This window comes from Thermobia domestica, chromosome 9 (genome assembly GCF_964235325.1).
Source record: "Thermobia domestica chromosome 9, izTheDome1.hap1.1, whole genome shotgun sequence".
NCBI lineage: Eukaryota > Metazoa > Arthropoda > Insecta > Zygentoma > Lepismatidae > Thermobia > Thermobia domestica.
The window spans coordinates 156,341,227-156,357,158 of record NC_137462.1 but is presented as its reverse complement, the minus strand read 5'-3'; the positions used below and the strand labels follow the sequence as shown (position 1 = coordinate 156,357,158).

General features: G+C 35.5%; 1 protein-coding gene across 1 annotated transcript in view; it reads left to right on the top strand.

The window, feature by feature from the left end:
• LOC145695123 (putative ATP-dependent RNA helicase DHX57) overlaps nucleotides 1–15,932 on the top strand; it is a 121,195-nt gene that overhangs the window by 52,224 nt on the left and 53,039 nt on the right. Inside the window, exons 7-8 of the mRNA XM_081772045.1 lie at nucleotides 3,035–3,168; nucleotides 15,283–15,558. Coding sequence (XP_081628171.1) covers nucleotides 3,035–3,168; nucleotides 15,283–15,558 — 410 coding nt within the window. The remainder of the gene's footprint in view (nucleotides 1–3,034; nucleotides 3,169–15,282; nucleotides 15,559–15,932) is intronic.

The following is a 15,932-nucleotide window of genomic DNA, read 5'->3' as shown; positions in this document are numbered from 1 at the left end:
TGGACCAAGTCTACCATATTTGGTGCGTGAAAGCTCTCTACTTAGGAAACCCATTAAGAGTGGGAATACTCACTTCTATGTGAATACTCAGTGACGATTATAAAATAAGGCGAATCTATTGTTTTTGAATGCTAGAACGCGATTTAGCTACTTTCGATTTTGAATAAGTTTATTTAGAGGTGACTTCGATAAAACACATTAAAATATAATATTTCAGATTCCAAACTTTTTTTGGTGATGCATATTAGGAAAAACGATATACTGAGAAAAGATACATGATAAGCACTTTTGCCAAATGCTTCATCTAGTATATGGAGGGAAAATAAATGAAAATTAAAGAACAAAGAAGCCGCTCTGAAATATCCAGGTGGACATCATCTTTGAATACAGTTAATGTTGGCTGTCGAAGTGTTACATGATAAAGCTAATGGAACTGTTGGTTAGTAAGAGTGCTGAAGAAAGACTAATAAGTGAGGAGAGATTTTATGTAATTACGTAAGAAAGAGTTAAAAAAGGATATATGAAAATACAAAAATGACACATTTCATCATCAGTTCATAAAATTACGATATAACTGGACAAAAAGTCATTGTAGATCTTCCGACAGCTTACGCGAATTGGTGACCCTAGAGTTAAAATCCCTTCTATTTCATTGAATACTGTTTGGAGAATTTCTCGTAAAGCTAATTCTGATAGTTTCACAATGAGTGTATCACACTACCTGCTTAACAACCGCATTTCGCTCGTACAACGAATAGTAGTAAGCATATCCTTTGAAAATAAAAGGGTGTAACTGCCCTCTTTCATAGTATTATAATTTTTGTGGATACTCTCCTCCTCTGCGTACCGTAATGTATTGTGATGTTAAATACAAGTGTTCCGCTTGAAGCTAAATGGCTTAACTAGACTTGGATTGGAATTTAGTGTTCCATTTAGCGCCGAGGCTATATGAGACATGAACGTCTGGTTTAAGGTGGAATCCGAACCACCGTAATACATTAAAGTTTCTCCCATCTGGAATCGAACCTGGGATCCCGTGCACCAGAAGCATACGCGCTAATCACTAGATCAACAAGACATGCGTTACTATAATTGTTTCAACGTTGCGCTCCGTTAAGAAGTATCTATGTACTTACGAAGCTCTCATGAGGTAATATTGCAAGAATTAGAATGAACAAGAACAAAAATAGTGATGTTTAGATACATAAAACACCTGAAGTAAAACACCCCTCTCTTCCTTGCATAGCTTCAACCGGAAATTAAGAAATTGTGTACGCATTCAGCGTGTCTGTTTTTTTTATTATTATTATTATTATTATTATTATTATTATTATTATTATTATTATTATTATTATTATTATTATTATTATTATTATTATTATTATTATTATTATTATTTTTAAATACTGTTTCAACGTTAATAACAAGAACGCCAGTAAACAGTATGATTTATGTATTTATTTATTTATTTATTTATTGTTTGTTTGTTTGTTTGTCACATACCGTATAGTTGTAACCGTCATTGGCATCAATACATTACTATACAACAGCTTGACAACTGCAAATATGGTTTTGTAAACAGGGAAACCCCGATGGTCTCAGTTGCGTCTCATGGCATTCATTATTCGTTGCTTTTTGGCGTTTTTCTGCGTTCTTCATAGTTAGAAATATAACAAAATCAATCGAGAGATTTTAGTGGATTTTTGAATTTCCACACCAACCTATCACTTTCCCAGGGAATGTTGTCACGTCTCGATGATAATGTGGCATTGCACAAGCTTGCAATACGAAGCAACTTTAATTTGGATAGAGTTGGTAAATCCTTTGATAAGATCATTTTCACGCCATTATTTCTTCAAAGAAAATCCTAGGAATATTGAGGCATATGTGCTATATCGCAATGTTAGCCTAAGAAGATTTCTTCATTCCAATACACGCAGTTGTAGCGATCTAGAATACCACATAATTTAAAAGTAACTTCATCAGATTATATGATCAAATCAAAGTTGATTAATTTTAACCGTGGGACGTAAAACTCAAAGATTCCGTTTCCTTCAAAGTTGATTAATTGATTTGGAGTTTGCATTCCTTCAGGACCGAAGCTACATGCGACGTGGATCTACAGCTTAACATGGGTTCCGAACCGTACGAACTCCCACCAGAATCGAATCACATAATTTAGATGTCTATCTGAATTGTCATGCATTGATAAATGGAAATGCATGATCTTCACTTTGACTGCACCGAAATTCTATGGATACTAGTTTAACTTGTACCTGACTTACGCGTACAGACTTCTTAAGGTATCTTACGAAAATCTGTAGTTCCTTTCGTTCGTTGCTGTCCTCCACCTATCAAACGGTCCTTTCTTCACATCACACATCGTTCTTTCCGCTTCAAATGTGACGTAATCTTATAATTAGTACACTTGACGGTGAAGGAATACTAAATTCTGCCTTTCACTGTTTTGTCCCACACAACACTTTAAACCCACTTTGTTCGAAAAACAAATTACTCATTTACCTCACGTACATTCTTAGTTTTCCAATAACATTTTGAATCCACTTACGTTGCTCGAAAGACAAATTAACTTACCTTTGCCATTTTGTGTGCCCTAGTGTCTGTGTCTGGCGGGCTGTGATGGAACTAAAAAGAATAGAATAGTTACATGTGTTCACAGTGTAGGTTCTGCAGCTTTAAATATTTAAAAGAAAATCCAATCAGGTAATCTATAATACTTTCTCTATTATTAACCTTCTTATATTATTAGTGTAAACAGTATTTCAGAACACTGTTTAGGTATATTACATAAGGCCTAGGCTTTTATTTTGAATACATGTTTAACTTAAATAGCAGTTCAAGAAACCACAGATGATGTCCGCCCAACTTTCAGCAGTTTTCTGTAATAATAATTGATAATTGTGGCGAAACTAAAGAATCTATAACTATATAACGAGAATGGATTGTTACATAATTTTGTAAGATCTCATGACATTTATTCTTTCTTAAATAAAGCTTTATTATTATTTTTAAGTGACTTCCTGATAATGATTCTACGAGAATTGCTTCCAACCAGAAAGAACTTGAAGATCATACTGATGAGTGCCACCCTAAACGCTAAATTATTTTCCGATTATTTCGACACAATTCCAATCATTGATATTCCAGGTAAGTGTCTGTCAAGTATTTATACTTTTCTCCAAGGTAGTATCAAATTTATAGAAGTGTAAGAAGGTTCAGAAGTAACTAACGACGGTTGGAAGTGGCAACTATTTATTTACAACGGATACAAAATAGACTCATGTTACAAAGGTTTATAGTCCTTCAATGTAGTCACTAGCATTGTGTATAACCTTTACACACAATGCTAGTGTGCAGTGGAAGTCTTTGAATACCTGTAGCAGCACCTGTTACGTTGAAAGTTGTAATGGACCGGACTATTTCCTGAATAATCTCTTGAACAATTCTGAAATGAATGCCACGAAGAGTTTTTCATCATAGGAATCAAGTCAATCACAAGGGCTTAAGTTCGGGCTGTAGGATGGATAGTACAGCACCTTCCGCTTCGAATGATCAAACAAATCAGTCACACCTTGCGCTGTATGTCCGAGCACTGTTCAGCAAAATGATAAGTGGGTTCTGCAACAAGTGTCGCCGCTTCTTTCTAAAGCATGGTCGTAAATTGTGTTCAGAGATCAAAAATACTGTGCATTGACAGTTTCGTGTGGAGGAACGGTATGCGTTAGGATTACACCATCCCAATCGTACACAAGAATCAGTATAAATGTTTGTATTGCTGGAATTCGGACGAATTTTGGGTATTCGTCGTGACCTTTAATGATGCAATTCGTTTGATTGGCGTTACAATTGTGGCTCGTATGATTTGGCTCATGTTTCATCCAGCATAATGATACGGTGTAAGAAAGCCTCTCCTTCCAGTTCATAGCGCTCCAAGTGGGTACGAGCAGCATCGTATCGTAGTAATTTCTGCATTTCCGTCAACTCGTATGGAACCCATCGTGATGCAGTTTTTCTCATACCCAAGTGTTCCTTCAGAATGTGCAGAACAATCATATGCGTTAATCCTGTCTCTTGGGCTAGCTCACGAATAGTATAGCATCTATCAGTGTTCAGTATCGCGGTAAAAGTACTCGCGTCTTCTTCAGTAACACGGAGCGACCAGTCCGTTTCATGTCTTCCACATTTTGAGGTCTCTTTTTGAAGACTCGTACTCACCTTGCCACTGTTCTGTAAGGCAATGCAGATTCCCTGCAAGCCTCTTGAAGACCTTGATGGCACTCTTGTGCTGTACAACATCTGGCACAGTCATTTTTTTTATCCAACTCCGTTCTTGTTTCGAAAACATCGTGCAAATAATACCAATGCCTTACACCGTTCGCGTCCGTCCGTCCCCTTTTCCCCCCCTCCTGCGTATATATATATATATATATATATATATATATATATATATATATATATATATATATATATATATATATATATATATATATATGTAACAAACTGCCCACTACACGAGGCTTTGTTGTTCTCGTCTACTGCTTTGCGTTTGACGTCAGAAGAGAGAGTCCATTTGTGCTAAGGTAGGTATGTAACTAACATGGTACGAGGGACATTATTTGATTCCCTTGTGTAGCGTATCTAAAGCAGTGTTGCCACTATTAAAATTCCAAACCTCGTAGGTGCTATTTAGAGAATTGCGTATCACTTGGGTGTCATAGCCTGCACAAGAAATAGAACAAATTGAAAATTCATTAAAAACACTTTCAGATACAAAGAACAATCATTATGGAAAGTGAATGGAAGTATTAAGTGTATGCATATAAATATAAAGAAGTATTATATTTATTCTTAATGTTACTAGCGGTTGATAGAAATGGTAGTATGTCCTAATGTTTCTTTTTTTTTTTCTTTTTTTGTTTTTTTTTTTGTTTAATGAGAAGCACAAAACAAAGTAAAAACGTAATATATGACGTGTGGATAGAAACATATTTGAAAAATTTCGAGCATTTGCATTCAGTTTTTGATACTGCACAATCACATTAAAAACATAAAGCATCATATGCTGATTTAATTATCTTAAGTTAAGATGATTTAAAAGTATGATAAAGGTCTTAAAGTAGCAAGAACAAATGTTATACTTTGTAATTTTTTGATATAAATACAGAACTCTCAAAATTCGAGGATTGTTGTTGCTCTGAACGTGGCTGTGCAGTATCATTCAAAGCAGTGAGGTCCTTACATTACTTTTAAAATTATGGTTTCTAAATTAGATGTTAAAGAATGTGCTTTAAAAGATCATACTAGAAGATTGAAAGAGCTGAAAAAAGAGGGACACTTACGTTGTGTAAATTCTTACGTAATACTAAAACAAGAAATTATGTCTTCTACATAAACTCAAAGGATATTTACCTTGCCATCTTGTATCCTGTTTACAAATTTGTTACAGCAAATCATGTTAAACTTCGAATGTTCACTATCTCTGTATTATATAGTTTCATCTATACAATTCCCATCCAAAGGTGAACATTTTTCTTTCCTATATGGGGATAATGCAGAAAGCAGTACCTTTTTCGTTTGTGTGTTTTGAACAAAATGGTTTCGGAAAATGGAAGATTATATCTGTCTTAAAAATGCATATGATTATACCGGGTGATCAAAATTCCATTACGTAGGCCAACTACGTTATGAGCGAAGATATGAAAAAAAATGGAAGGAGAGGAAAGTTGTTGGAAATATGTCGTTCTCAAACAGAAATGATGGAATTTTTCCAGTCGCATCAATCTTCAGGCTCTATACTGGTAATAAGGCGCCCTATGTTACGTAAAATAGCAACAATGCCAATTCAGAAGACTCTTCCCTTAACCCCTCTCCGTAATAACTATACAACATTGGATGAAAAAGCGGATTTGAGGCGTTCTAAGTTTCTTCAAACAGCTTTCCTCTTTTTCAGTTTCTTCGTATCTTTACTCATAACGGACTTAGCCTACAGCTTCGGACTTCTGATACACCCTGTATAATAATATGAGATCATCGAAGTAAACTAAAATTAAAATCTGTAGTGTATCCTGTGGAGATAAACTATTTTAAAAATCATCATGATTAAAGAAAATTAATGTTGTTGAAATGATCAGTGAAAGACGAGTTTTTTCTGGAGAAAACATAGTTGAAAAAGTAGAGTAATTCCTTCGAGACTATATTAAATAGAATCCTGTTCTCACCAGAGTAGTGATGGATGCATTATTAAGCTGCTTTATTATTATTATTATTATTATTATTATTATTATTATTATTATTATTATTATTATTATTATTATTATTATTGGTATTGGTATTGATATGTTTTGTCTCTTGATGTCTCAGCTAACTAGAATATTTGTTTGTTGTTTTGTATAGATAACTACAAATTCCAGATTATTTTCTCATACACAACTAGTCCGTCCGAAATAATTTAAAAAAGAAAATTACTGAACCGGCAAGGAGTCTAACTTCTATCTCACATTTAGTGAATGGATGTTTCTTCATTACGGAAAATTAGTAACATGGTCAATGTTTTTTTTTTTTTTTTCCTAGCCAAGTAGATAGCATCGAGCGTAATTTTGTAAATGTAGTTTACAGTTTCATGCGTATAAATACACTATGTGATCAAAAGTAAACGGACATCCACAAAAACATACGTTTTTCATATTAGGTGCATTGTGTTGCCACCTACTGCCAGATACTCATTATCAACGACCTCAGTAGTCATTAGACATCATGAGAAAGCAGAATGGGGCGCTCCGCGGAACTCACGGACTTCGAATGTGGTCAGGTGATTGGGTGTCACTTGTGTCAGAAGTCTGTACGCGAGATTTCCACACTCCTAAACATCCATAGGTCTACTGTGTCTGATGTGATAGTGAAGTGGAAACGTGTAGGGATACGTACAGCACAAAAGCGTACAGGCCGACCTCGTCTGTTGACTAACAGAGACCGCCGACAGTTGAAGAGGGTCGTAAAGTGTAATAGCAGACATCTATACAGACCATCACACAGGAATTCCAAAGCATCAGGATCCACTCCAAGTACTATGACAGTTAGGCGTGAGGTGAGAAAACTTGGATTTCATGGTCGAGCGGCTGCTCATAAGCCACACATCACGCAGTAAGTGCCAAACGATGCCTCGCTTGGTGTAAGGAGCGTAAACATTGGACGATTGAACAGTGGAAAAACGTTGTGTGGAGTGTCGAATCACGGTACACAATGTTGCGATCCGATGGCAGTGTGTTGGTTTGGCGAATGCCCGGTGAACGTCATCTGTCAGCGGGTGTAGTGCCAACAGTAAAATTCGGAGGTGGTGGTGTTATAGTGTGGTCGTTTTTTTCTTGGAGGGGGCTTGCACCCCTTGTTGTTTTGCGTGGCACTCTCACAGCGTGGCAGCTCTACATTGATGTTTTAAGCATCTTCTTGCTTCCTACTGTTGAAGAGCAATTCGGGGATGGCGATTGCATCTTTCAACACGATCGAGTATCTGTTCATACTGCACGGCCTGTAGCGGAGTGGTTACACGACCATAACATCCCTGTAATGGACTGGCCTGCACAGAGTCCTGACTTAAATCCTGTAGAACACCTTTGGGATGTTTTGGAACTCGACTTCGTGCCAGGCCTCACCGACCTACATCGATACCTCTCAGTTCAGCACTCCGTGAAGAATGGGCTGCCATTCCCCAAGAAACCTTCCAGCACCTGATTGAAAGTATGCTTGCTAGAGTGGAAGCTGTCATCAAGGCTTAGGGTGGGCCAACACCATATTGAATTCCAGCAGTACCGAGGGAGGGCGCCACGAACATGTAAGTCATTTTCAGCCAGGTGTCCGGATACTTTTAATCACATAGTGTATATCAGTGAATATTTTTTCTAAGATTTTCATGAAATGATAATGTGTGAAAATGAAATAATTGAAACAGTTCATTGATTTATAGTTTTCGTCCTTTTTAGCATTGAGGTAAGATGTGGACTATGAGCTCAACATGGGATTCGAACCATAAGAGCTCCCACTGGGAATCGAACCCTGGTATCCCGCTACGAAGGCACGTACCCTGACATATAGGCATGAGGGAGTTAGTAAAACTTCCTTGTACAGGCTCTTGTTTAAAACATTAATATCTTCAAAATGTCCACAGGGTAATGAATTATATGTACAGAGAAGTCACTATGTGGTTATGTCTACCTTCAGGGATACGTAAGAAATAATAAACTTACCATGTCCCTAGTATCTCAGTTATAGAGCGTGTGGGGATTTTATTTCGAATTCGTTTGTACTGTGTATATATTTTTTTCAATTCATTCTATATACATTGGTAATAGATGGAAACTAAGTAATATGAAACTACACGCATTGTGTGTCAATTATAAGAAGTAGATTATCCAAAAGAGATCAGAAGATCAAGAATGTAGTAAATGTTGGTAGGCATAGAAAATATTAACAATACAGTTTTCGTAGAAAGAAGCTTGGTTTATAAAACGAATGTGAATTCATATTTTTTCGTATTATAAAAACACAATTACAAATATATATATATATATATATATATATATATATATATATATATATATATATATATATATATATATATATATATATATAGTGCTGAGTTCAAACCCTACTGGGAGTATACTTCCTATGATATAAACTTGACTAATAGTTAAGACCTACTTAAATATTAGACTCTGCCTTTCATAAACCGGGTGTATGTAAGTCAAATAACTACACACCAATTAAAGTAATGATGATGGAGGCATAGTAACATTACGCATTTTTTAAGTAAAAAACTTCTCTTAAAAGATATTTGTATTTACTCTGTGACATTCGTGTTTTGCTTTAGTATCATTGCAGTGCAGGGTTGGCTGGTTTAAACCAAGGTGGTTTAAACCAGCTGTTTTTTTTAAACCAACTGGTTTAAACCAAAACAAGAAAAATGTTCGTAAAAGTGTAAATGTTCGTAAAATCTTGATGAACACATGTTTGTGGGTTATCACGTTTCACTCCCGTATATTATTCGTATTATATTCAGACCTAAATTCCCCATTCATTACTCAGACATTATACTACAAAAGGAACTTTATATATATATATAAGTTTATGAACGTTTCTTATGTGATTTTCTTATAGTTTATTATTATGGTTATGTAATTGCAAAAAAAGAAAAATTCTAAATATTGTTTCGTTTTAATAATGTTTACTATTGATAAAACACATCGAAATGCTGTACTTTTTTTTGGGGGGGGGGAGTTCATACAAACCCCACGAGAGTCATTTATTGAAATCAGAAGTATCTTTGGTATCCATTTATGTATAAATGGGTCAGAGCCAAAGTGGACTCAAATAATTCGTATCTTTATTCACTTTTCTTACTGATATACAAATTGAGTCGTTGTATTTCTTTAACTTGGACTAATGAAAGTCGTAGTGAACTAACTTGGACTAAATTAGTTCTGTACCCTGCAGTATTTTGAAATTGGAAATATTATGTAATTCTGTATAATGGTTTCACTTGTGCAATTGTTTATATTTTTGTCCTTCTGAAATGACTCTTGACAATTATATTAACAAGTATGTAAAGATCAGTACAACGTATTTTTATCAGGAGTCCTTCGTCAGTGAGTCGGCAGACGTATCGCATTTATGGCCAGTTTCGAGTTCAAATGGAGGGGCCGCGGTGGCTCAGTGGTAGAGCGTTCACCTCTGGTGTATGGGGTCTCGGGTTCAAACCCTGCTCCTGCCAAGTGAACTTTGTGGTGGACAAACACCGTGTTCGTGGGTTTTCTCGGGGTTCTCCTGTTTCCTCCCACTTTCTTCATTCCACCATTTCATTCATTTCTCATAATCACCGTCTCCTTTAGCCTAACCGGCATAAGCCTGGGACGTAAAACTCAAAGATTTCATTTTTTTTCGAGTTCAAATGGAGGACAATTCCTCTCGGATGTAAGCCGAGAAGCGGTTTGGATTCCGCTTCAAGCTTATGTAACCCCTTCTAGCATAACCGGGTCGTTGTATAATAACACCAAGGCGAAACAAACTAATTTCTGTCCATATGTGATATAAATATATAGAGCAAGTTATTTGAACAAAAAAAAAATGATTTAAACTAAAAAAAAAAAAAACAGGTTTAAACGAAAAAAACGGTTTTTTTTTTGTTTAAACTAAATAAAAACAGGTTTAAACAAAAAAAAAGTTGTTTTGTTTTTTCAATAAAAACCATGGTTTTTGCCAACCCTGTTGCAGTGTGTATCAATGTACTTTATTGGCCGGCTGCGGAAACAACATATAAATTAAGACGGATCATGTGCTTCCTGAATTCATTGATTGGTTAAACCTCTTATTCTGGCACTGCAATCTCTCTCTCTCTTCAGTTAAATTTTTCTTGAGTTTTGAATTCATTGCAGTGAACAAAATAACCTAAGTTTCGTATAGTCTAATAAAGTACATAATTATTAGACTTCCAAACTATGCTATGCATAACAGTCGGAAATCTTACAAAACGTCTTTGTCGTACCTTTATCAACAGATATCAGAGCAAAAACGGTAAGAGATATCAAGATACGGTTTTTTACAATCGATTCAGCGTTCCAAGAACAGGTCACATCTCCTACGTTAAGTCTGTTCAAACCAGAAATAGTTCAAATTAGTCATTTTCGGTTTCAACATTTATCGCCATAAAACGAAAACGGTAATATACGTATAGCGAGAAACTGTTTTTCCAAACTATTCAGCATCCCAAGACAATGTACCGTGACTATCCCGAACACTTTACCAAAACCAGAAGTGCTTCAAATTTAATATTACTTCCGGTTTCAATACTAATTTCCACGGAGCAAAAACGGTGAAAGATATCGAGATGCAGTTTTCTGCAATCGATTCAGCATCCCAAGAGTAAGTTCTTCCATCTTCGTTAGCCTTCTGTTCAACCGGAAGTGGTTCAAATTACTCATTTGAACCATCCGAACACACTAAAAGTCGGAAGTGGTTGAAACTTGACACTATTTCGGTTTTCAATCAGGGTGGATTGATTTAAATCAGTCTGATTTAAATAGAGATTTAAATCACTTGATTTTTTGAATAAAAATCGTTGATTTAAATCTAATTCCGAAATAAATAAATTTCAAGTGAAAATAAGTAAAATCCAGCCTTTGTTGTGTTATTTCAATTAAGGAAGATAATCATAATACAATAAGATGCAAATGTATGTACAGCACAGTATGAAAACGAGTATTTCATGCAGAGGATGATTAGGGAAAAATCCCGTTTTGAACGGGTAACGGAGGAATTCTGCTTTCTTATCTTCGTAATATAAGGTTTTTAAATCGTTAACTATTCCAACGAGAAAATCACCATGGACATTTAAGACGAAAATTCTTTTGTGTGCACGTCTGTTCGTTTGTTCCCAGATAATAGGGGCATATTTCCTCTGTGAAACTTTAATCTTTCTTTAGATGTTATAACTTTAAGCGAAATTTGCGTATTTTATATGTATTTCGTGCCGCAAGTTTTTTTGTATGCCCCTGCCAAATATGAGTAACTTTTGTGAAAAAAAAGTATCTGTTGATGAACATTGCCGTACTTTTTCCTTAGTGCTTAAGAAACATTGTTTGGGACTAGAGATGCAAAATAGCCGACTTTTTTGAATTTTTTTAATACAAGAAAAGCCTGCTTTTTAGGGAAAAAACGGAAAATTTGGCTTTTTTCATTTTCATGATTTTTCTTAGCTTTCTTATAGTACTCTATAATTAAACAAGATTTCATGACCTAAATGCCATATTTCCCTCTAGAATTCACCATCATGATGGATGGAGCACATGTTTTATGAATTAAACATTAAGTACGTAGTAGTTAAGAGCAATTTTAGAGGCTATATAACTATTTTAACTTCAGAGTTATCGACATTTTTTCTTGTTTGGATCATTTCATTTTTAGTTATTCGTATTTCATTTCTTAGAGCTTAGTAGTCTAGTTTCTAGCACATAGTTAAACTTATGTTTTTCAATATATCCGTCAGAGCATACTTCCACATTTCTGTTATACTGTAGCTGTGTAATGATGTAGCAATAATCTTCCGGATGCAACCCTGAATACCATTTTATACAAATAATCAGTACGGATTTAGAAAAGTGTTTTGGGAGGGTTTTTTTTTTCTTATTAATAGTTAGTTTTTTTTTCTAAAAAATGCCTGATTTTTATTTGAGGGGAGCTTGAAGTTTATGAGTAAAGACAACTAAAATTTCGATTGTTTTAGAAATTCCGTAATTTCGGAGAACAGGCTTCAGTCCGAAAGACCTCCCCCCCCACCCTAACCCCTTTCGCAAATCCGTCATTGCTGGTAATTAGTAATAGCAACAATTTAAAACATAAGAAATGAAATCAGCCAGGAATCACAGTACACGCACTATCTCTACATTCACAGATGGAATTAAAAACTTTTGTCGGAATAGTCGAATGCGAGACTGAATCTCGGATTTCCCAATACAAGCGGAAAAGCTAACCACTCACTCATGTTTATTGTGCTTGACTTAAATGTATTTCGTAGTTTTTTTAAGGGAAAGTTCCGTAATGACATGTTGAATTCTTGTTAAAAATTCACAAACCTTCAGGACTGGGTAAACCGTGATGGTGGTTATATATTCCAGAGCCTTGGAAACCAAACGCTCAGATGAACAGTATTACGCATATGATCCATGAACAGAAAATTCAGTACTTTCCTGACTTTAAACAAGCTTAAGGAACAGTCAGTGCATTACAGATTTTGGGACTTTACCGATTTTGCAGGTCCGAAGCACCTGATAGGTAGTAACATATTATTACGTATGTAATAAATGAATAGAAAATACATTTTCAACATTTCTGTTCCACTTCAAAGAAGTTTCTGTAGTGGTAGCAAAGGCGGAAGCAAGAGGTGCATTAACAAATTAGGTGATTTTTGAGCGTCCCTATAGGCTATAACAGATTGACGAGGGAATGATATTTATTTATTTATTTATTTATTTAACAATCACCAGATGCAGCTCAGAAGCTATTTTATACTGGATATTTAACAACATGGAAAGGATTTGGGAAGGTATCGGCCAGGGCCTGTTTTAGGAGGTACCATCCCGGCATTTTCCTGGTAGAACTGAGGGAAACACTGGAAAACCCGTCAGGATGGTCGGCAGCGGGAATCGAACCCATGACCTCCCGAATGCGAAGCCAACGTTGTACCACTTAAGCCACTTGATATACGTAATGAATAAAGAGAAGAAAATGTTATTTTTGAGAAAGCTACGGTGTCGAAACTTAAATTTGTTTTATGCGTTTGTTCAGTAAATATATTATTATCTTCCCAATGTGTTATTTGTTTGAATTCACACACATAGTACAATAAATTCTGTATGTCATGTAACAATTTTTCCTTGTTTTTGTATTTTTAATTCACAATAAAAAATATTGCTTATAATGCATATGAAAGTTAAAACTTAACTGCAACTTATTATATACATGGATTAATTTTTTGGCATTCATAAAAAAAATTTGTTAAGAAGTAAAATTGTTTGAAGTATGTTTTCGAAATTCATGTTTATTTTCGAGGTTTTGTATTATTATCTACATCCTCTACTACTTAAATGAGTTTTTGTATTGTAGAGAAGCGAAACAAAACCTGCTTTATCAATTTAAAGCAGAATTTGAAAAAAAGCCCAAAATTTCCCAAGCAAAAAAGCGAAGCAGAGAAAACTGAGCCCCCCCCAAAAAAAAGGACGACGACGTTTTTTTTTTTCCGAACCCTTGCATCTCTATTTGGGATTGAAATAAGTTAACGACTGGCAATCAGTTTAAAATTAAAGCCCAATACTTTCACTTAAATGGCATAATTAACATTTAATATTAATTCCTAATGTTTTATCTTCAGTTCGTGACTTGTATTACGTGAGAAGAAGGATTTGATTTAAATAAAAAAAATCGATTTAAATAAAAAAAAATGATTTTTTAAAAAACATGATTTTTTCCGCCCTGGTTTCAATACTGATTCGTAGAGCAAAAACGGTGAGAGATAATCGAGATGCGGTTTTTTGCACTTAAGTGCCCCCAAGACTGGGCTACATCTTCCCGTTAACCCTCTATACAAACCGGAAGTGAATAAAACAAATCATTTCCGGTTTCAACATTTATCTCCGTAGAACAAAATGGTGTATTAGATAACGATAACTGGTTTTCTGCAAACTATTCAGGCTGTCAAAATAGCATTCCATCGCAACCCGCAACACTCGAGCAAAACCGGAAGTGGTTGATAATTGCTACTACTGGTTTCAGTACTGATTTCCATAGAGCAGAAGCGGTAGGAGATATCGAAATGCGTTTTTGCAATTGATTCAACTTTCCAAGAATAGGTACCGCCTGCTCGATTAACCCTCTATTCAAAACGGATATGGTTCAAATTAACCAGTTCTGGTTTCAACACTTATCCGCATAGAACAAAAATGGTATTACAGGGTTCGTCTGTACTTGAACTTATTTATTTACGAACAATTTATTGACTACAATTACAACTGCTGTCAATATTCTTCAATGTAGGCACCTTCAGCCTCAATACAGCGAGTGTAGCGAGTTTTCCACTTCATAGCAGTCCTGGAAGTCCTTGTCTGACACCCTCTTTAAATGCTGTAGTGATGGCGGCTTGAACCCATTGAATTGACACAAAACTATTCCCCTTTAGCACCCTTTTCATCTTGGGGAATCAAGAAGTTGACCGGTACCAATTCCCGGCTGTAAGGAGGATGAGGCAGCGTTGCCACACGTACCTTGGCCAGAAATTCCTAACAGCGCTATACGAGCCGGCACGTTGTCGTGGTGAAGCACCCACTTGTCGGCGATGTCAGAACGGACGCGCGTAACCCTCTTTTGGAGACGCTCAAGCACTGTTTTATAGTAAGCTGGATTCACGATGGAATTGATTTATCTTCCGCAGAGTAGGGTTTACCTCCTCTTTTAACTCTCTATTGGATCCGAAAGTGGCTCAAATTAACATGTCCGGTTTTAACATTTATCGCGATAGAAGAAAAACGTAAAGCGTAGCAAGTAATGACGTTCTGATATGGATGGAATGCCCGAGGAACAGATTCTATATTAATATCTTATTAATCTAATACAACCAGTAGTTATTACTTCAAGTTTGAGTATTGAACTCTTATTGTGTGAAAGTCTACCATAGTTCCACACTGTGAAACGAAATTAACTTACAAATTCCTCTTGTTTCAGGGAAGACATATCCTGTGGATCAATACTTCTTGGAAGATATAGTAGAAATAACAAAATATCGAATTGAAGAATCGTCTCCATATTCAAGAAGTCTAAAATTGAAAAATAATGTGGCAAAACAGCACCTGAAGGGAAAAGAATATGACAATTTAAACGATCCAATATCAAATTTAGATGTTGAAATTCTTTTGTGTGGACAAGATGGATTCAAACCTGCATCAGATTCAACTCGAGATGAAGATTTGTCAGTGCGCCAATTTTTGTACAGGTATAAAGGTAAACACATTATTTCTTCTAAGCACTGTTTAAGAATGAATTTATTATTGATTACCAGTAAAGCTTGTACCATAATATGGGTTGAATATTTAATTGTACGTCCGTAGGTTGTGTTCAGAGGCTAAACGAGACTGTGATAAACGCGAATAATACAGTTTTTGGTGGGATAATAAAATACTGGGTGAGTAAACTGGAGTATTCGAAAAATCGCACATTATATCAAATAGCGAAAATAGTGACTAGGATTGGAGCATATTATTTAGATTTATCATCAGTGAGCATCGTTACATACAATTACTGATTTGCACTTACGAAATTACGTGATATATCGATGTTTAAAAGTTATTTATTGAATCAGCTTGAGTTTGTTTCAT